The following is a 17,896-nucleotide window of genomic DNA, read 5'->3' on the forward strand; positions in this document are numbered from 1 at the left end:
AGAAAGCGATCAGGTACTGTACAGCTCAGCAAAAATCATCGGGCCAGATATAGTACAGCTCAGCAGCAAGCGGCTCAGAATATGCACCGCTCAGCAGAATTTGTTTCAGGTACTGTACAACTAAATTAAAATGGGTCAGCTACTGTACAGCTCAGCAGAAATCAGGTCAGGTAATGTACTGCTCAGCAGAATTTAGGTCAGTGTAAGGTCCGGTGCACAGACGGCAGGCACTGACACCTACAGTAAGTACTGTATACAGCAGGGGTTCCAAACCACGGTCCTCAAGGCACACTAACAGTCCAGGTTTTAGGGATATCCATACTTGAGCACAAGTGATTTAATTAGTACCTCAGTTAGTTTGATTTAACCATCTGCGCACAATCATGGAAATCACTAAAACCAGGACTGTAAAGGCCCCCATATATCAGCAATTGATTGAGCAATCGGGCAATTTGCAATCGATTGTGTATAAAACATCTTTCCCTTTTTCAATCGAATGCAGATTGCAGAATTGCCACAATTAATTGAAAAAGGGAAAGATTTTTATACACAATCGATTGCAAATTACAAGATTGTTGCAATCAATTGCTGATGTATGGGGGCCTTTAGAGTGCATTGAGGACCGAGGTTGGGAATCACTGGTATACAGCTTTATTGCCTCTAAATTTCCACTAGCCTAGCAGAAAGTGCAGGTGATGGACGGTTTTTGTATGCAGCTTTGCAGGTGTTGCATGTAGAGAATTTTGGGAAGCAGTAGTCTGGTTGAATTATGGCGTTTATTTAATGCTCAGCTCAATTGGATGAAGAATGAATTATGTATATACATGGGATATGATACAGTAAAGGGTTACAGTTCAGCTAGATCTGGAGAAATTCTGCTTTTTGGCCTATACCCAGGTTAAATATACAGGGAGTCTATATAGCACACCAAACTGTAACTGCCATATACATGTAGATTAGTCAGCTAAAGAGCAAGCTCCATATACATTGTACAGTATGTATTATGCTAGTGCAGGCATGAGACAATAGGAGCTACTGTATGTAGGACGTGGTTTCTGTAATACAACCTGCTATAGATGCCGTTTATATTGTGTATACGGTATGTAATAGCTCCAGTAATCACCAGGCAGTTATGAGGATCTTGTATGTATATTCATTGCATTGCTAGTAGCCAGGTAACGGTAACTACAGTACGTTCATACTAGTAGATTAAGGTACAGACAGTATAGAACTTTCTAAAACACATGATTTACAAATATCTAAAGCACAGGTTCTCAAACTTGGTCCTCAGGACCCCAAACAGTGCATATTTTCCAGGTCTCACAGAATTATAAGTGAAATAATTAGCTCCATCTGTGGATTTGTTAAAATGTGTCAGTGAGTAACTAAGGGGTCTATTTACTAAGCAGTGTTAGGAAACAGAGTGAAAAGTGATAAGGTGCCAGCCAATCAGCTCCCAACTGTCATTTTTCAAACACAGCCTGTGAGATGGCAGTTAGGAGCTGATTGGCTGGCACCTTATCACTTTTCACTCTATCTCCTAACACTGTTTAGTAAATAGACCCCAGAGACTCTTTCTTGTGCTCCTGCCAGGAGACCTGGAATATGTGACCTGTATGGCGTCCTGAGGACTGAGTTTGAGAACCACTGATCTAAAGCACAGGTTCTCAAATTCGGTCCTCAGGACCCCAAACAGTGCATGTTTTCCAGGTCTCCTGACAGAATCACAATTGAAATAATTAGCTTCACCTATGGATCTTTTAAAATGTGTCAGTAAGTGAGTAATGAGTACACTGTGCACCTGCTGTGTGACTTGCAAAACATGTGTGGTCCTGAGGACCGAGTTTGAGAACCACTGACCTAAAGCATAGCACAATTAGATTTTATTCAAGGTACTTGTGTAGAATTAAAGTCTGTAAATGGTATAATTATTGAACAATGTTTATTCAAAAGTTGAAGAAAAAGTGTTTTTCCCACATGTTTCTCTGCTTATGGGGGTGCTGGTGAAGTAGGATGTTCCTCTATTTAAAGTTGTGGATATATGGATACTATATGAGTACTTGCATCGATTTCAGGGCCTGATTCAGACCCGGCCGCAAGCGCTGAGCGCTCGCAACCGGGTCGATGGTGGCTCAGAGCGCATGACGGAGCCGGCTCCGTCTTGCGCATCCGCGAGACCCGGATAGCGACGGGCAATCCATCGCTCCAGGTCTCGTACCAAAGGAGGCATGCTGTCGATGTTGAGTGACAGCACGCCCCCTTTGGTGGGCGGGCCGGGGGAGTGGCTGCCCAAATGGAGGCATTCCCATGTGAACGCCTCCGCTTGGGGCCGGCCCCACTGACATCACGAGTGATGTCAGTGGGAGAGATTTCGGCTCTGTCAGAGCCGAAATCTCTCTGGGGCTTGCGGCAACGAGAACCTACCACAAGGGTCTCGTTGCAAGCCCGATGGTTGCGATGGTCTTGACCATCACAACCATCTTCCTGGCCGCTCGCTATAGCTGTGGGTGGTCACCAAGAGCTTTGCGAGCGGCCAGGAGGCTGTTCTAAAAAAAAAAATAGCCCGGCCCTGATTCAGAGAGAGCACTCTGTCAGAGCGTCCGGCTCTGAATCAGGGCCTCTGTGCCATGTACTACTCTGTGCTAATGTATAACACAACAGGAGTGGGTCATGTTTTAGGTAAATCTATATAATAAGATTTTAACGTTAAACGAAAAGTTAGAGCTAACTAAATTACAATCTGACTGCCCACAATATGCTGTTTCCAGATGACAATATGAGCTTGTGTTTGAAATCATTTAACAAAGCAGTACTTTCACAAGTTGGCCTTATGGTGTCTGACCCCAGATTAATAATTCAGCAGGGTCAGTGTTGCCACCTTTACAGGCTAACCACATCCTGATGGGTTGCATTGAGAATTTAATAATCAGTTCAATCTGCACAATGGATTGTCCCTCACAAGTTCAGTTCATTTCCAGCTTGCTCAGGCAGGGGAACAAATACATTGATTATATTAAAACACTGATCACTAGTTGTAGCATATCACACCACTCACGTCATTGTATAATAATGAGGAGCTCTTGGGGTAGGTAACCTGTCGCACTACAGCTGCTGTGTACATGCTGGGCATGCTGGGATGTGTAGCTCACAGCAGCTGGAGTGCCACAGGTTGCCTAGTCCTGGATTATATTATGATGTAAGTGACATGAACATGCTGGGAAGTGCATCTTTACAGAAGCTATAGAGCCGCAGGTTACTTACTTCCAAAATCTGAAAGTTTATTGTGTGCAATGCATGGAAGCCACTAAGGACAGAAAGCTGATGTGTGTGCACTGTGTGAGTGGTAACATATGCAGAAAATGCTGGGCAATGGCATGTATGTCATGGGAAGCATCTATTGAAGAGTATGACAAATCAGCCAATGACTGGAGAGGAGCAAGTATTGTATTGTATGCCCATGTACTTCAAATGCTGTAAACATGAGATTGAAAGCTCTGATAAGCAGTAACCAATGAAAGTTTAGCTCAAAAATAAAATAAACAATATTTATTGTCACTACTGAGAAAAAAATATCCTTTGCATTAACTTTATCAACAGTGATTGTTTATATATTTATACAGTATTGGTGGATAGAACCTTTCATCTGGTGCAGTGTTTAAGGCCTCAAATATAAGAGCTACAGTGTCAATTTACTTTTCAGATATGAACAAATGTTGCCTACTAATAATTAAATGCTAATCCTCACTTGAACTTCAACTATGACATATTAGTTCCACCTATCACACCATCTTCACCCAAAACTCTTTTAAAACTAATTCCCACTTGAAGTCAAGGTCACATTTTCCCAAAGCTTCTTTTTCTAGCTTTCTCCAATCTGCAACTTCTAACCACAGTACTCATCCCTCCACCTTTTGCTTGTATTCTCAGCTGAACAGTCGGCTCCGTCTCTCTTTCCACTCATTTCTTGCGGCACGTCTCAGGAGTCCACCGTCACCATAGGTTGTCTGGCCAAAGATTTCCTTCCAGACTCTATTAGCTTCAGCTGGACAGATAAGTCTAACAACAGCTTTACCAATGGCTTCAAGAAGTATAATTCCGTGTTGCAAACGACTGGCACCTATGCAGCAGGCTCCCAAATAAAAGTGACATCTGACAGCTGGAATAAGGCTGATACTTTTTACTGCGTGGCCAAAACTGCAGCAAACACCAAGGCTTTGGGAGTAGTTCTGCCTAAAGGTAAGAATCTCACATTTCTATCATAGTATAATTTAAAAATATAGAATTATTGATATGTTACCACTGTACAAAATCTCTAGATAGAATACTATCTTTTGGATTCTAGTTACATTTGTATAGACTTTGCCCTGTCATCCAGAATTGCTTTCTTAATACATACAGGTAAAATTTATGTTGGGTGAACCCCTTCCTCCCAATCATTGTTATAATAACTCTCCACAAGAAATGTTATTTCAATTCACTACTGATGCTACAATGAAACAAGTAGCTGAGTAGCTAAGCCGTTAGCATGCTAAGGCAACATACACAGCACACAGTGCAATTAATATTTGTCAATCAAAACAACAACTTGTTGGCATCTTTATAATTACAGCCGCCAATGATGTTGATTTGTTTTATTCCTATCTAGTAGAATTACTGATTTTCCGTTAACCAAACTTGTAGGAGCACTTTTAACAAATTGAAATAGAACAATGTATTCAGTATGCTATTGTATGCTATCACCACACTGTATATAAATAAATGCATGATCGTATAGATAATTGCGGACTCTCAAAAATATGTATTGTTTTCGGCCACAGGTAATAACCCAAGGGAGCCAACAGTGACCATGAATCCTCCCTTGAAATATGACTTGGAAATGAATGGCAAAGGCGTAATTGCTTGTATTGCTGGTGGATTTTCTCCTCCATCTATTAAAGTGTCATGGCGAGTGAACCATAAAGAGACCAACTTTTATATCGAGACAGAAGAAGTATCTCCAGATGGTAATGGAAATTTTACTATAAGGTCGTTCATCACAGCACCTAAAAAAGATTGGAATGAGGATGCAGTATTCACATGTGTGGTGGAACATCCTCCATCCGTTTTTTTAGAAATGAGGAATTTGAGCAAATCCCAAGTTTGCGGTAAGTTCTGCAAATTTCATTTAAAACATAAAAAATATTGTCAGCACACATAAATATTCCTAAAATTTCTATCTCAATATTCCGAATTAGTCAGTATATTGTACTTTTTAGTTAAACTTTAATATTTTAACGTTATAATAATATATTCAGAAAGATGTTGCAAAGGATATTATTTTCCATAGTGGGCAATCCTCTGAGTAACTTTCCTATTATTTTTTCAGATACAATGGTTCTACCTGACAGCCTCCAAGTGATTGCTATTCCTCCTTCTTTTGAGACAATGTTTCTTACAAAAACTGCTCCACTCACCTGTTTAGTTACAAACATGGGAAGTGTCGATGGATTAGACATCTCCTGGTATGAACAAGCCTCGGAGACAAAACTTAACACCATGATTGAAAGCCCAGTGTACCATGAGAATGGCACATACACTGCTAAGGCTGTCACTTCTGTGTGTGTTGATGATTGGCTTAAAAAAGCCTTTACATGCATAGTGAGGCATCCTGAACTTGCCACTCCCATGCAGGTCACTCTTGTTAAAGAAAATGGTGAGTTTTTCTCCATTTGAAGTTCCTTTGTCCTACGTTATGTGCAACTTTAACATGAGGCCATGAATATCTACAACTACATTTATTTATTTTTTTATGTTCAAGTTTTAAATTAAGCATAGCTCGTGAATTCCAGGCACCACTTGATTTGTGCTGAATGCTTGAATCAGTCAGTAAGGGCCAGTCCTCATATCGATCACAGATATGCATCTTTTAAAGGATGCTCAGCAGTCAGTCCAGCACAGTTCAGCCTTCTCAGATAATTTATAGAGTTGTTTTCAGAGGTTACTCTGAAGATAAGACATGCTGTTTTAGCAGGGATAGCTGTTACTATAGAATGTCTACCATAAGATCAACATGGCACTGAGAAACATGGAATATGTGGATCAGAATCAGCGTAAGGTTACAAACTCTTGATATAATCATCTGCAAAATTTTAATGCAAGTCACAATAGATGCTTGATCATCCTGTAGTTGCACACAGAATGTCCTTTAGAGCATTTTCAGCTTGTTCTATACAATGTTCCTCTATGTACTAAGTTGTTCTACAATTATGCTCAGAAAAGCATTTCTAGCAATTCTTTAATGTTCTTACTATTTGATTCTAGGACAAGCACCTAAAACTCCCCAAGTTTTACTTTACTCACCACACCAAGATGACATTAATATGGGAGAACACCTCACCTTGTTATGCCTGGTGAAAGGCTTCTATCCAAAGGATATATTCGTCAAGTGGCTGATTGGAGATAAAGTGGAAGAAGTAAATGTAGTCAATACTGCACCTATTGAAGAGACCACTCGTTCTGGAGAGAAAACCTATTTTACTATCAGCAAGTTGACTATATTAAATGTTGCAGATTGGAACTCTGGTCAAATTTATACCTGTTTGGCTGGCCATGAATCACTACCTCTACAGGCCACCCAAAGGAGCATTGACAAAACTTCCGGTAAACCAACATCCGTGAATGTGTCCCTCATTATGTCTGATACCTGCTAACAATCCTTATAAAAGACCTGATAACACTGCCTCTTGTTCTTCCCTACGTGATGTGTGGAATGGGAAGGAGGAGGGAGGAAAAGTGCCATCGGGGTGTTTGTTGGTCTGCTTTTGTACATTAACTTCAATGAATCCTGTCTGCATTTGAAAAGTAGAAATAAAAAAATCAATTTATAAAATGTTTGTCTTTATGTATGGAATGTGTGCGGCTGTCATTCTTGTGTGGTTTAGGGCAGAATTAACAATGAATTCCATCTGCTTAATGCTTCCCATGACCTCCTCAGTTTTCACGTCCCATTCTTGTACAGTGTAATTTTTCACCTGGTGTACCCGGGCCCTGAGGTCTCATTTAACAAATCTATAGCATATCCTAACCAACAATTACAGAAGTTTAATGGTAGAAAATAATAAACAATTTTATTGACATACATACTAAATAGCAAAAAAGAAAATATTTTTAACAAGATTGAACCTATCTATATAAAAAAAAATAAGTAACACCTAGAACATTACAATGATTTGCAGAACATACGTATAGCACAATTTCTTATACTATCATCAGTAAAGGTAATTTATACAACTTTAACCTGGTCTAACATAATAAAAGACTAGGCAAAAAAGTAATAAATACATATATTTAATCCTGACTGTCCTTTTACCCTTCCTGGGACACCTGAATATTAATTATAAAAACAGAATTTGCAAATGAAAGTAAGCATTATCCAGTGACAAACCTGCAAATAATTGCAAATCATATACAGTATATAAATGTATTATCTGGTTTCTCAGTAGTAGTCATTTAATATCATACCAACCAAAATAAGGTTTAAATAAATCTTTGATTTATTATTATTAATGTCTCCGCACATGACTAAATCAATCATACGTCATATATTTTTTTAGCATTTAAAATGTATTAACATAACCAGATGCACTTTTGCATCAGGAAAACAAAAAGTTATTATAGGAACTTTACTGTTGGATATATTTAATGGATTATATTATACATTTGTTAGCACGTGATAAGGTTAGTAATTATCTATGAATATAAATTATATAAATGATGAGGTGACCAAGTCACAGTAACTGCAAAGAAAGCCTTTACAGTTTGTACATTTCTAATTAAAACTACAAATAGGTTTCAAATGTCAGCAAACATAAGCTGCCAACTTGTAAACAAGAAAGCTGCCCTCCAGTACATCTGCATATATTGATGGTTGCCTTGGAATCATTTTATTCCTATAATCGGTGTCCTGTTTGGGAGAGTGGTTTAGGGCTTCCGATAAATGTTATGAGTGTAAATAAAAACACAGAAATATATGCCACCTAGCAGGGTCATTAGCAGCTAAAGTGAAGGTAACGTAGAAGGGTGTCTGGACATTCACTAGAAAACAATTGGGTGAACCACGGAAATGATCTTTTAGCCCATTTTGACATGGCTTGCCCTTGTAACAGATTACTATACACTGTAAGAGACTGATTAGCAGAGGCAGTGTACGTATTTAACAAACTCCCTGGATATGTAGTGGTAAAAGCTATAATAAAGGAATTTAATTTAAACATGAATACATAGATCTTTCCATCAATAAATAATAGGGCCCGAATAGATTGACCAGTTTGCTCTTACTGTGACTATAGAGCAACAAGATAACTCATTGGAACGCATACAATTTATACATGTTTCATTGATTTCACAATAAATATAAGCTAATGCGTGCACAATACATAAGCCATATCTTGATAAGGTGAGGACAGTATTTAGAATTTGGTCAGTCCAAGACATAATTTCTAATAAATATTAATTAGCGTGTTGGTCCATGATTGTTCTTCTTCAGTCTTCACACCTTCTACCTGGTCAGTGATCAACTGATTACTCCAAACCAACTGAAAAAGAGAAGAGCATGTACAGAGAGCCATAAGTTTATTGTTACTGACAATGCATTCTGCTGTAGAAGAGCTCATAGGCCTATATAGTGAAACAGGCAAGCTCATAATGAATAATTAAAGTTAACACAGTTCATACTAATTTTATTATAAAGCTTCATTAACAGATCAGGAGTTCCTTCAGTGACACAAAATATACTCATGTGTATGCTACAAGCAGTGAATATAGGGCCAGGAGCTTAAGTTATTAGAGTAAAGGTATAATTCTGTAATCCATTAATAGTAAGATAAATTTTTGCAATATATTAGTTCAGCCCATTAATTATATGGTCCAAAGTAAAACTATATTTCAAACTTGGCACAATATCAATAGGAATGGACTATTTCACATTTACAATAATGATTAAGAGACCAGTATTACTTTCATCGGTCTTAGACCATTCAGTCCCCAGTTCCTAATATTGCTTTAATCATATATAAGATGTGAATTTTACACTTCACATTCTTTTCTACTATCTCATCTAATATTTGGAGCGCATATGAAAAAGTTACCTGACTAGATGTCACCATGGGAGAAAAGCTTTTAAACTAATCTCATGATGACACTATGAGCAGTAGATGTAAAAAAAGGACAAGGACCTGTGAGCCCTTGGAGACTATTTAAAAGTGTTTCAACAATTCTCAGTCTAGTGGGCCATTATTTCAGTATACGGCTGACCATATCCCCAATATGTTCCCAGTCATGTGGTTTTTCTTAATATGAAGCTCAAAGCCTTTAAAAATAGACTGTTTCCTAAATCCAGGCATATCCGCCCCTTTATCATTAGAGTCCTCATAGGCTCACAGGCCCTGTTACTGTTTCAAGAGCTATTCAGGACTGTACGTGAGCAAAATGTGTCTTTTTACCCTAGTAATCTTTCCTAAATATGAAATGTTTGGAGATGAGAATCTGACCTGTATACTGTATATGTACGTATGCTTGTATGTATGGACACATGTATGCCTCGTATTGCAGTAGGATACCCTCCCCCCCCCCACTTCCCAAACTTTGCACATTAATTTGTATAATTAATTCATGTTAACATTTTTGTTGTCCTTATAGGGGAGGAATATGACAACCTGTGGACCACAGCCTCTACCTTCATTGTGCTCTTCCTCCTGAGTCTCCTCTACAGTGCAACAGTCACTCTGTTCAAGGTGTGATCCATAGGGATATGTGGTGATTAACTGATTCTAAATTGCCTAATAAATGGGTGTACAAAGTGAAGGGAACATGTACTTCCAAATGTATGCAAGTTATATTCATTAGTTGTATAAAGATCTGGTGTGTCAAAATGTGATAAGCATAGAAAGTAGATAATAAATATGGAATTGTTAATAAGGTACAGTAGAAGAAAGAATACATGCAATTAGATATTGTCATCAAAAAACCGACAAATAATAAATATTATTTTTAAATGACTGGTAAACTAGTTAAAAACAGATGTTAATTGGAGTGTTTATGTATAGAGGGAATTACAGTGTGTGCATACAATCAGTGGCATCACTTGGGGGGTGCGGGCAGCGGTCCAGAGAGCTGTGCCAGGCCTCGTGGAAGTGGGCGTGGCTTAATTGAGCAGACGATGTCACGCCCGCTCAGGAATTAAAAGTAAAACTGTAAATAACTATTTGTACAGTGCTGCAAAGCGGTGCTACGCTTATGGGGAGGGGGCGCCGTGAGACCCTCAGCCCAGATCACAGCCAGGGGGGCGTGATCAGTGTGATCGCTCCCCCCCACAGGCATAGGAGACTGCTGCGGCTGCTGCTCAACAGCTGCTAGCAGTCTCCCACTGCAGCCCAGCATGCAGCAGCTGGCAAGCCTGGCTCAGCCCCTTCCGTTAAGGTAAATAGTACCCGCCCCCCTTTCGGCGCCCCTGGGTGCAGGCTGCATTGGGTGACACCATCCAAAGGGGTGACACCAAAATAGCAGAGCTGCTCTGCTACTTTGGTGTCATCCCCTTGAATGGTAAACAGAAAATGGCAGCTGCTCAATCAATCAGGTAGTACTTTTTCAGGTGCATGAAAGGGAGGGGTCATACCAAGTAGAAAAGAGAGGGGAGTTTAACCCCCCATTGTTCCTCAGCACACTGAATTATACTAGCAACAATATATGAACACTATATGGTAATAGAATTTTAGAGATATTAGTTGCATGCATTTGCAAATACATGGGATGCTGCTAGGCCTCGTCAAGGCTTCTCTGTCACTAGCAGTCCCTACACTAAACAGTTCACGTCCGGGGCGCAGAGCACCCCAAAACTACGTCCAGCCCAGGACCCCCCAAGGGCATCACACGAAAAATGGAAAAAGAGTGAGTGCAGTGTAAAGTATAGTAGTGTGCAAGTAATTACTAAGTGTTAAGGGGTTAAAATATATGTGAAAAATTACATGAATAATAAACAAACATAAAAAGGTGATGTGAAAAATAACTATGTGTATTAAGTGGTGATGCCCTCAGGAGGCCCAGCCAGAGCAGCCTCGGCGGCCCTACGCCCAAACGCTCACCCCAAATGTAATGTATGCCAATTGGCATACACCAATTGGACAATTACTTGCACACTACTATACTTTACACTGCACTGTCACTCTTTTTCCATTTTTCGTGTGATGCCCTGGGGGGGTCCTGGGCTGGACGTAGTTTTGGGGTGCTCTGCGCCCCGGACGTGAACCGTTTAGTGTAGGGACTGCTAGTGACAGAGAAGCCTTGACGAGGCCTAGCAGCATCCCATGTATTTGCAAATGCATGCAACTAATATCTCTGAAATTCTATTACCATATAGTGTTCATATATTGTTGCTAGTATAATTCAGTGTGCTGAGGAACAATAGGGGGTTAAACCCCCCTCTCTTTTCTATCCCCTTGAATGGTGTCACCAAACAATGCTGCAGTGCTGATGGATGATGAGTGCATATGTGCGTCATCCGCACAGTGCTGGGAGAGGCTGGGGGTTTCCCAGCAGCTCCCAGAGGGATCAGCAAGCCCCCAGCATGATGAGGACAGGGGTGTGACATGCATCCATGCCCCCTAAATTGCACACATCAGGAGGCGTGGCCTCGTAAACTGGTAAGTGCCGTGCCTGGTGTCACCACACTCAGTGACGCCTCTGCATACAATTAGAATTAGGGAAAATACTATAAAAATGGATAAGCACAAAACAGAATTGGGAATGATTTCACCTAAACATAAAGTAAATGTTGCATTTTTCTAAATTTTGAATAATTTGACCATATTGAATGTTATACAAAGATGTAAAATGCTCTTGTTGACAATTAGGGGGAGATTCAATTAACCATGAGGTTCCATTGGAATCTTGCTCACTAATAAAATGCCAGTTATCCAGCAAGAAAACCTCACTCGTTTGTGCTCACACCCCATAAAGGTGCGATGAAGAGCAAGAGAAGTTTTCCTCCTGTAATTCTCACAATGTGCACAACCGCTTAGTTGAATCTGTACCTACTACCATCTGTAACATAATTTGTAACCACTACTAATTAAAGATATAGGGGTCAATCCTATTAGGTGCGAATGGCGAGTAGCGAGTTTCTTTCTCGCAAATTCTCCCAAGAATTCTCCAATCCAATTAAAAATGTCTATTCGCACTACTCGCAGCGGAGAGGTGCGAATTGACTTCCAAATGAGATTTGCGAGAAATGCATGAAAATGTGGGGAGACCATCCAGGACCCCCCAAAATGGATAATTTAATTATCAGGACTGTATAGAAGGGTGTTTGTGGCCATTTGGAAGTTACTGTAGGTTTTGAAATGGTGTCAAATGGCTGATTTGTGCTTTTTAAAAATGCAAGAAAATTATAAAAAACAAACTTTTGATTTCATTTCAAATAAATTAAACGAAAAATGCAAAAAAATAGTAGGAAAAAATGATGATTTTGGGGTACTTTGAGGGCACCTTGAAAAATGTAAACAAAATCATAAAAACAATTATTTTTCAACCAAAAAATTATTGTAATTAAATTTTGGGTGCCTAAACTAACGAAAAAGTTGATTTTTGGGTCATTTGATGATTTTTTTTTACCCCCAAAAATTACATGTAATTATTGGACTAATTAAGCTAATTGTAAACGTCCAAATGCCTAATTAGTCATTAGGGGTTCAGCACAGTGTTACGACATATTAACCTTAAAATAAAGATTTTCCTTTCCATCTCTCACCCTCAGGGAGGTGCGAGTGGAAAGTTGTGAATTCAGTTTGACTGATTCAGTGCAAGTTGCTAATTGGATTGCAAAATTAATTTGCTATGCGAATTCGAAGTGAAAATAGCAACTCGCACCTCACAATTCGCACATAATAGGATTGACCCCATAGTTGTGTTATCATAACTTGCTTCATAGAAAAGTCCATACATTTCCATACCCCTGTTTGTTAGTAAGATTATACTTTGCTAATTATCTACTTATTTAATTTTCCGTTGCCTCCTGTTGAAAAAATAATGTATATATTATAGTTGTTTTAACCTCTTTACTTGTAAGCCAAATATTTAAGCTGACCTGTGTGAAGTCTTTTTGAAGATTTTGTAATCATAGCCACCTCCCCCATATTGGCTACAACAAAACTTGGCATACAGTAGAGATAAATCTACTGTTAGTTTAATACAATGTTAAAGATCTCTGTAAAACAATACAACCCTAAGCTTGCCATACACTGCACAATAGTCCAGCTGACTAGCCAACAGGGAAGAGGGCAGGAGCGACTGCCCCAATAATCACAGTGCTCCCATACACTGATTACATGATATATAGAGGCTATCTCCATTCACAACTTGAAGTTAGCTGAATAATGGTCGGGAGGATTAGACAGGTTAAAAACCGAATTATTCACATAATTTTTCAGGCTGTGAAGGATCTTCAGGTCCCTACACTGATTGATAATCATTCAACATAAAAAATGCATGCCAATTGTCTTGCTATACAAGTCTGAATTATTGTGTTTTACATGTTGGTATATATAATATTGCTTTAAAAAGACTATATTTGTATTTTACAGTGCACAAAACCCATACACAAATGTTTATGGTAGTTTATACAAGGAATGAGGAGGGCTCTATTTGGGATGTAGTCAGGAAGCAGACGGTCTAAATACCATCCACCGGCTTCCCGACTGTCTAATACCGGCAAAGTACTAATGACAGGCGTCGAAATCCCGACGCCTGTCATTAGACCTATGCCGAGAGCCAGACACCCGGCATACCGAACGAAGGTAAGCCGGGCGCGGACAGCTGCGGGGGGGGGAGGGTTAGGTTTGGGGCTCCCGGTGGGACTTAGGGGTAGGCAGCCCCCCGGGATGGTTAGGTTTAGGATAGGAGAATGGGGGATTAGGGTTAGGTACCCCCCCGGGAGACTTAGGTTTAGGCTGCGGGGAAGGGGGGGTTAGGTTTAGGCTCTTAGAGGGGGGTTAGGGTTAGGCACATGGGGGGGAGGCTAGGGTTAGGCACCCCTAAGGGAGGGTTAGGGATGGGGGGATTAGGTTAGCGATACCTTAATTAGTGATCGGGATCTTCACCCCTCCCAGGCTTCCATTGTCGGTATTTGAACCGTCGGCCGTGCGGCAGCTGTAATACCTACTACACCCCTCTACTTTAGTTGCTGTCTAAACCAAATGACAACACGCACCTTTGAGGTTAAATGTACATAAAATAACTAAACACTTTTACTAATCATCTTATTTTTAATCTGTGGTGCATGGATTATTAACAAAATGAGTAGACATATAATTTAATGCTCCTACATTAAAATGTTACCATTATTGTGCTGCTGGAATTACCATATAAAAATTATAAACTCTACAACAGCTATTAGGTTCAGATTGTATATGCTATAAGGGTAGACTACTTGAACTGGTATCATACTGAGCCAATACGGACAGGGGAGTGGCATTATTTTTGTTTGCAAAGTATTATAAAATGCCAAACACTGGATATATTGAAATATAGACGTTCCCTGCAAGGCTCAGTTAATCGGCCATATTCTCAGTGTGGCAAACTAGAAAATCTCTCCGCCACCTAAACAAGGTATGGCTGGTACACAGTTTAGAATCAATCACCAGCTTAGTCCATTAATGTCCTTGCAAATGTCAAACATCTGATCTCCCTGACCAACTTAGTAAGATCCCCTCAATAGATATGTGAGCAGCCAGGCTCATCCCCTCTTCCCTCTTTCCGCCCTCCCCTTACTAACACCCCCACCTTCCCTACCTCCTTCTTCTCCTAAACTAGTTCTGCCCAAAGTACTCCATTTGTTTGTAACTGCTTTTTCAATCAGACTGTTTTATTACGAATCCTTCCTAAGTTAATGTTTAATTCTGAGTGGTCTGAATACTCCTCCCCCTCCCCCCCTTTATTCTATTTCCAAATCCTCATTTATCGTCAAGTAATAATAACATTTACATGTAAAACTATAGCGCCTAATTTATCAACAAGTTTTATCATACGCAGCAAGGGTTAAAACTTGTGGCGTATGATAAATGGTGCTCAAGTCAATCAGCTCCTAATTGTCATCTGTTTGAAAAAATGACAGTTGGGAGCTGATTGGCTGGAGCACCCTTTATCATACGCAACAAGATTTAGCACTCATTGCGAATGATAAAACTTGTTGATAAATGAGGCCCATAGAGAGAAGTAGATGACATATAAAAATTGATGTACCACTTCACATGCCCCTCTGACATCACTATATACCACTCAGACCACTCCACATGCCACTCCAACATCCCTACATGTCTCCGCATACCACTCCCTGCATGTCTCCACATACCACTCAGGCAACCCCATATGCCACTTTGACATCCCCATGCCTCCATATACTACTCAGACACCTCACATGCCTCTCTGACATCATCACGTCTCCATTTACCACTCAGACACCTCACATGCCTCTCTGACATCATCATATGTCTCCATATACTACTCAGACACCTCACATGCCTCTCTGACATCATCATATGTCTCCATATACTACTCAGACACTTTACATGCCTCTCTGACATCATCATATGTCTCCATATACTACTCAGACACCTTACATGCCTCTCTGACATCATCATATGTCTCCATATACTACTCAGACACCTTACATGCCTCTCAGACACCTCACATGCCTCTCTGACATCACTATATGTCTCCTCATACCACTCAGAGAACCCCACATGCCACTCTGATGTCACCATATATCTCTATATACCACTCAGACACCTCACATGCCTTGACATATCACTCAGACACCACACATGGCAATTTGTCATCCCCATATGTCGTGAACGTACCACTCAAACACCTCACATGGCAATCTGACATCACCTCATACTATACATCCACATGCCACTCTGACATTTCCACATGCCATTCAGACAATCGCACATGCCACTTTGACATCCCCATATGCAGACACATGTCGCTCTGACCCACAGGCCTCCACATAGACAGACAACCCCAGATTCAATTTACCCAGAAATTGGAGAATACTGTAATTTAATCCTCTATATCCAAGCAGGGCTGTAGGGAGCCTGGAAGGGCCTGGGTACTGATGTTTGGGTGTGGCCTAATGTAAAGAGGCTTGGCCACACTCCCTCACAAAATGACCAAGTATCTGCGATGTCATAAAGCAATGACGCATGCTTCACGAGCGGCACCATTTAGCCCCTCAGTCTGTATGTGCATTTTCCATTGGTCTTGTACTTTTATTTTTGTATATCAATTTTAAAGCATAATCTTTCAACTGAATAATACATACATCTTTACATGTCTTAGTAGATCAGAGGAGATTTAAATATTTGTATTTATTATTTCTACAGGTTAAATAACATAATTGCAACCTGAAGTCTATATTGTGTCCAAGGATAGTATTTTGGCACTAAGCTGCCCATCGGGAAATCCAGAACCTATGCTCTCCAGCTGTGTAAATACGTTTTGCTATATCCATCCTGTATAAAATATTTTAAGAACTTTGCTTCACTGTGCTTTTTGCTGTTAATGTAAATGAAAGGTGATTAATAAGTACAATAAAGATAATTTTATGTTAACATGACTGTCTTTTGTTACTTATTTTTGTGAATTCGAAAAACTTATTATTGGGATGGATGGATGGTTGATCTAATGTCACACTAAAATACTGGTTATAGCAAAAGTAGCAAGTAAAAGGTATTCAAATATTGTCATATGAGGTCCTTCTATTGCATTAACCTTAAACACTGCATTGGCTGAAAGGTGTGGGTTTATTGTTGGTACCCTGCCATAAAATAGCAATGATTATTAAACTGATGTTTTTCTATTTGTTTTATTGGTTTAAATTCCCATTGCATATGTTTCCAACCTGTTTCTAAAAAAGTTGGCGGGTCTCACTTTACACCTCATTTTGATAGAAAATATGTACTTTATTTGCATAATAATATATATATATATATATATTGGATAAGGGAGAGGAGTGCAAAAGTTTTCTTGAAATACATAGACACATAATAGAGATGGGAATACATAGAATAACATAGTCAACAAAGTTAAAGCTGTTTGATTGGGAACTGGAGGAGGTAAACTGAAGAGGATTTACAGGCTGGAGGCTTTATTGATGCATATGGGGAAAAGGAGAGGAGAGAGGTTTAGGGGTAGATTTACTAAATCTTCTAAAACAGACAAGTGGTGATGTTGTCCATAGCAACCAATCAGATGCTAGCTATAATTTTGTATTGCATTCTAGAAAATGATACAGATAATCTGATCGGTTGCTATGGACAACATCACCACTTGTCTGTTTTAGAAGCCTTAGTATTTATGCCCCTATGTCACCTTTTTCAGGATTGTCAATGGTGAAATAGTCTCTTAGCAGACTGTGATTTCTAATGCGGTATATTCACTCATGGACCCAGTTTAGACTACATAGGATACAGAAAAGATATCAGTTAATGAGTAACAACACTAATAAGTACATTACTTAGTACTGTGGAGAGACATTAGAAAAGATAGTTACAAAAGTTGTAAGAACATTGTCATTCAGATAAGAATTCCTAAGATTTTTCTCTTTTCAAGCAACTATTATGATAGTAAATATTTGCAAAGCAAAAAAACTCAATTATATCTATAAAGCCATTACAGATGTTTATACATTTTAATTGATTACCTGTACCGTCATTTGGTGATTTTGTTTTATAAAAAACATACTACAATAAAGTCTTTAAAAAAATGAACAGGCTAAACATGTACCCCAGAATGGAAAACCAAGACCTGAGCAAGCTGTTAATGATATTAGTAAATTATCTACAAGAGCTCTGAAAATATCTTC

The 17,896-nt window shown here is 39.4% G+C and overlaps 1 protein-coding gene and 2 gene segments (V, D, J or C); all 3 read left to right on the forward strand.

Moving 5' to 3' along the window:
- LOC148526590 (immunoglobulin heavy constant mu-like) overlaps positions 1–16,575 on the forward strand; it is a 21,336-nt gene extending 4,761 nt beyond the window's left edge. The window contains 6 exon segments of the C gene segment in view: positions 3,928–4,236; positions 4,818–5,144; positions 5,366–5,692; positions 6,301–6,639; positions 9,676–9,770; positions 16,416–16,575. Of these exon segments, the coding sequence occupies positions 3,928–4,236; positions 4,818–5,144; positions 5,366–5,692; positions 6,301–6,639; positions 9,676–9,770; positions 16,416–16,424 (1,406 nt within the window).
- The window catches only part of LOC148526588 (Ig heavy chain C region, membrane-bound form-like), a 506,994-nt gene that overhangs the window by 6,104 nt on the left and 482,994 nt on the right, over positions 1–17,896 (forward strand).
- The window catches only part of LOC148526589 (uncharacterized), a 74,419-nt gene that overhangs the window by 5,590 nt on the left and 50,933 nt on the right, over positions 1–17,896 (forward strand). The window lies entirely within an intron of this gene.

Source organism: Taudactylus pleione, unplaced genomic scaffold, assembly GCF_031769625.1.
Source record: "Taudactylus pleione unplaced genomic scaffold, aTauple2 ptg000095l, whole genome shotgun sequence".
Classification (NCBI taxonomy): Eukaryota; Metazoa; Chordata; class Amphibia; order Anura; family Myobatrachidae; genus Taudactylus; species Taudactylus pleione.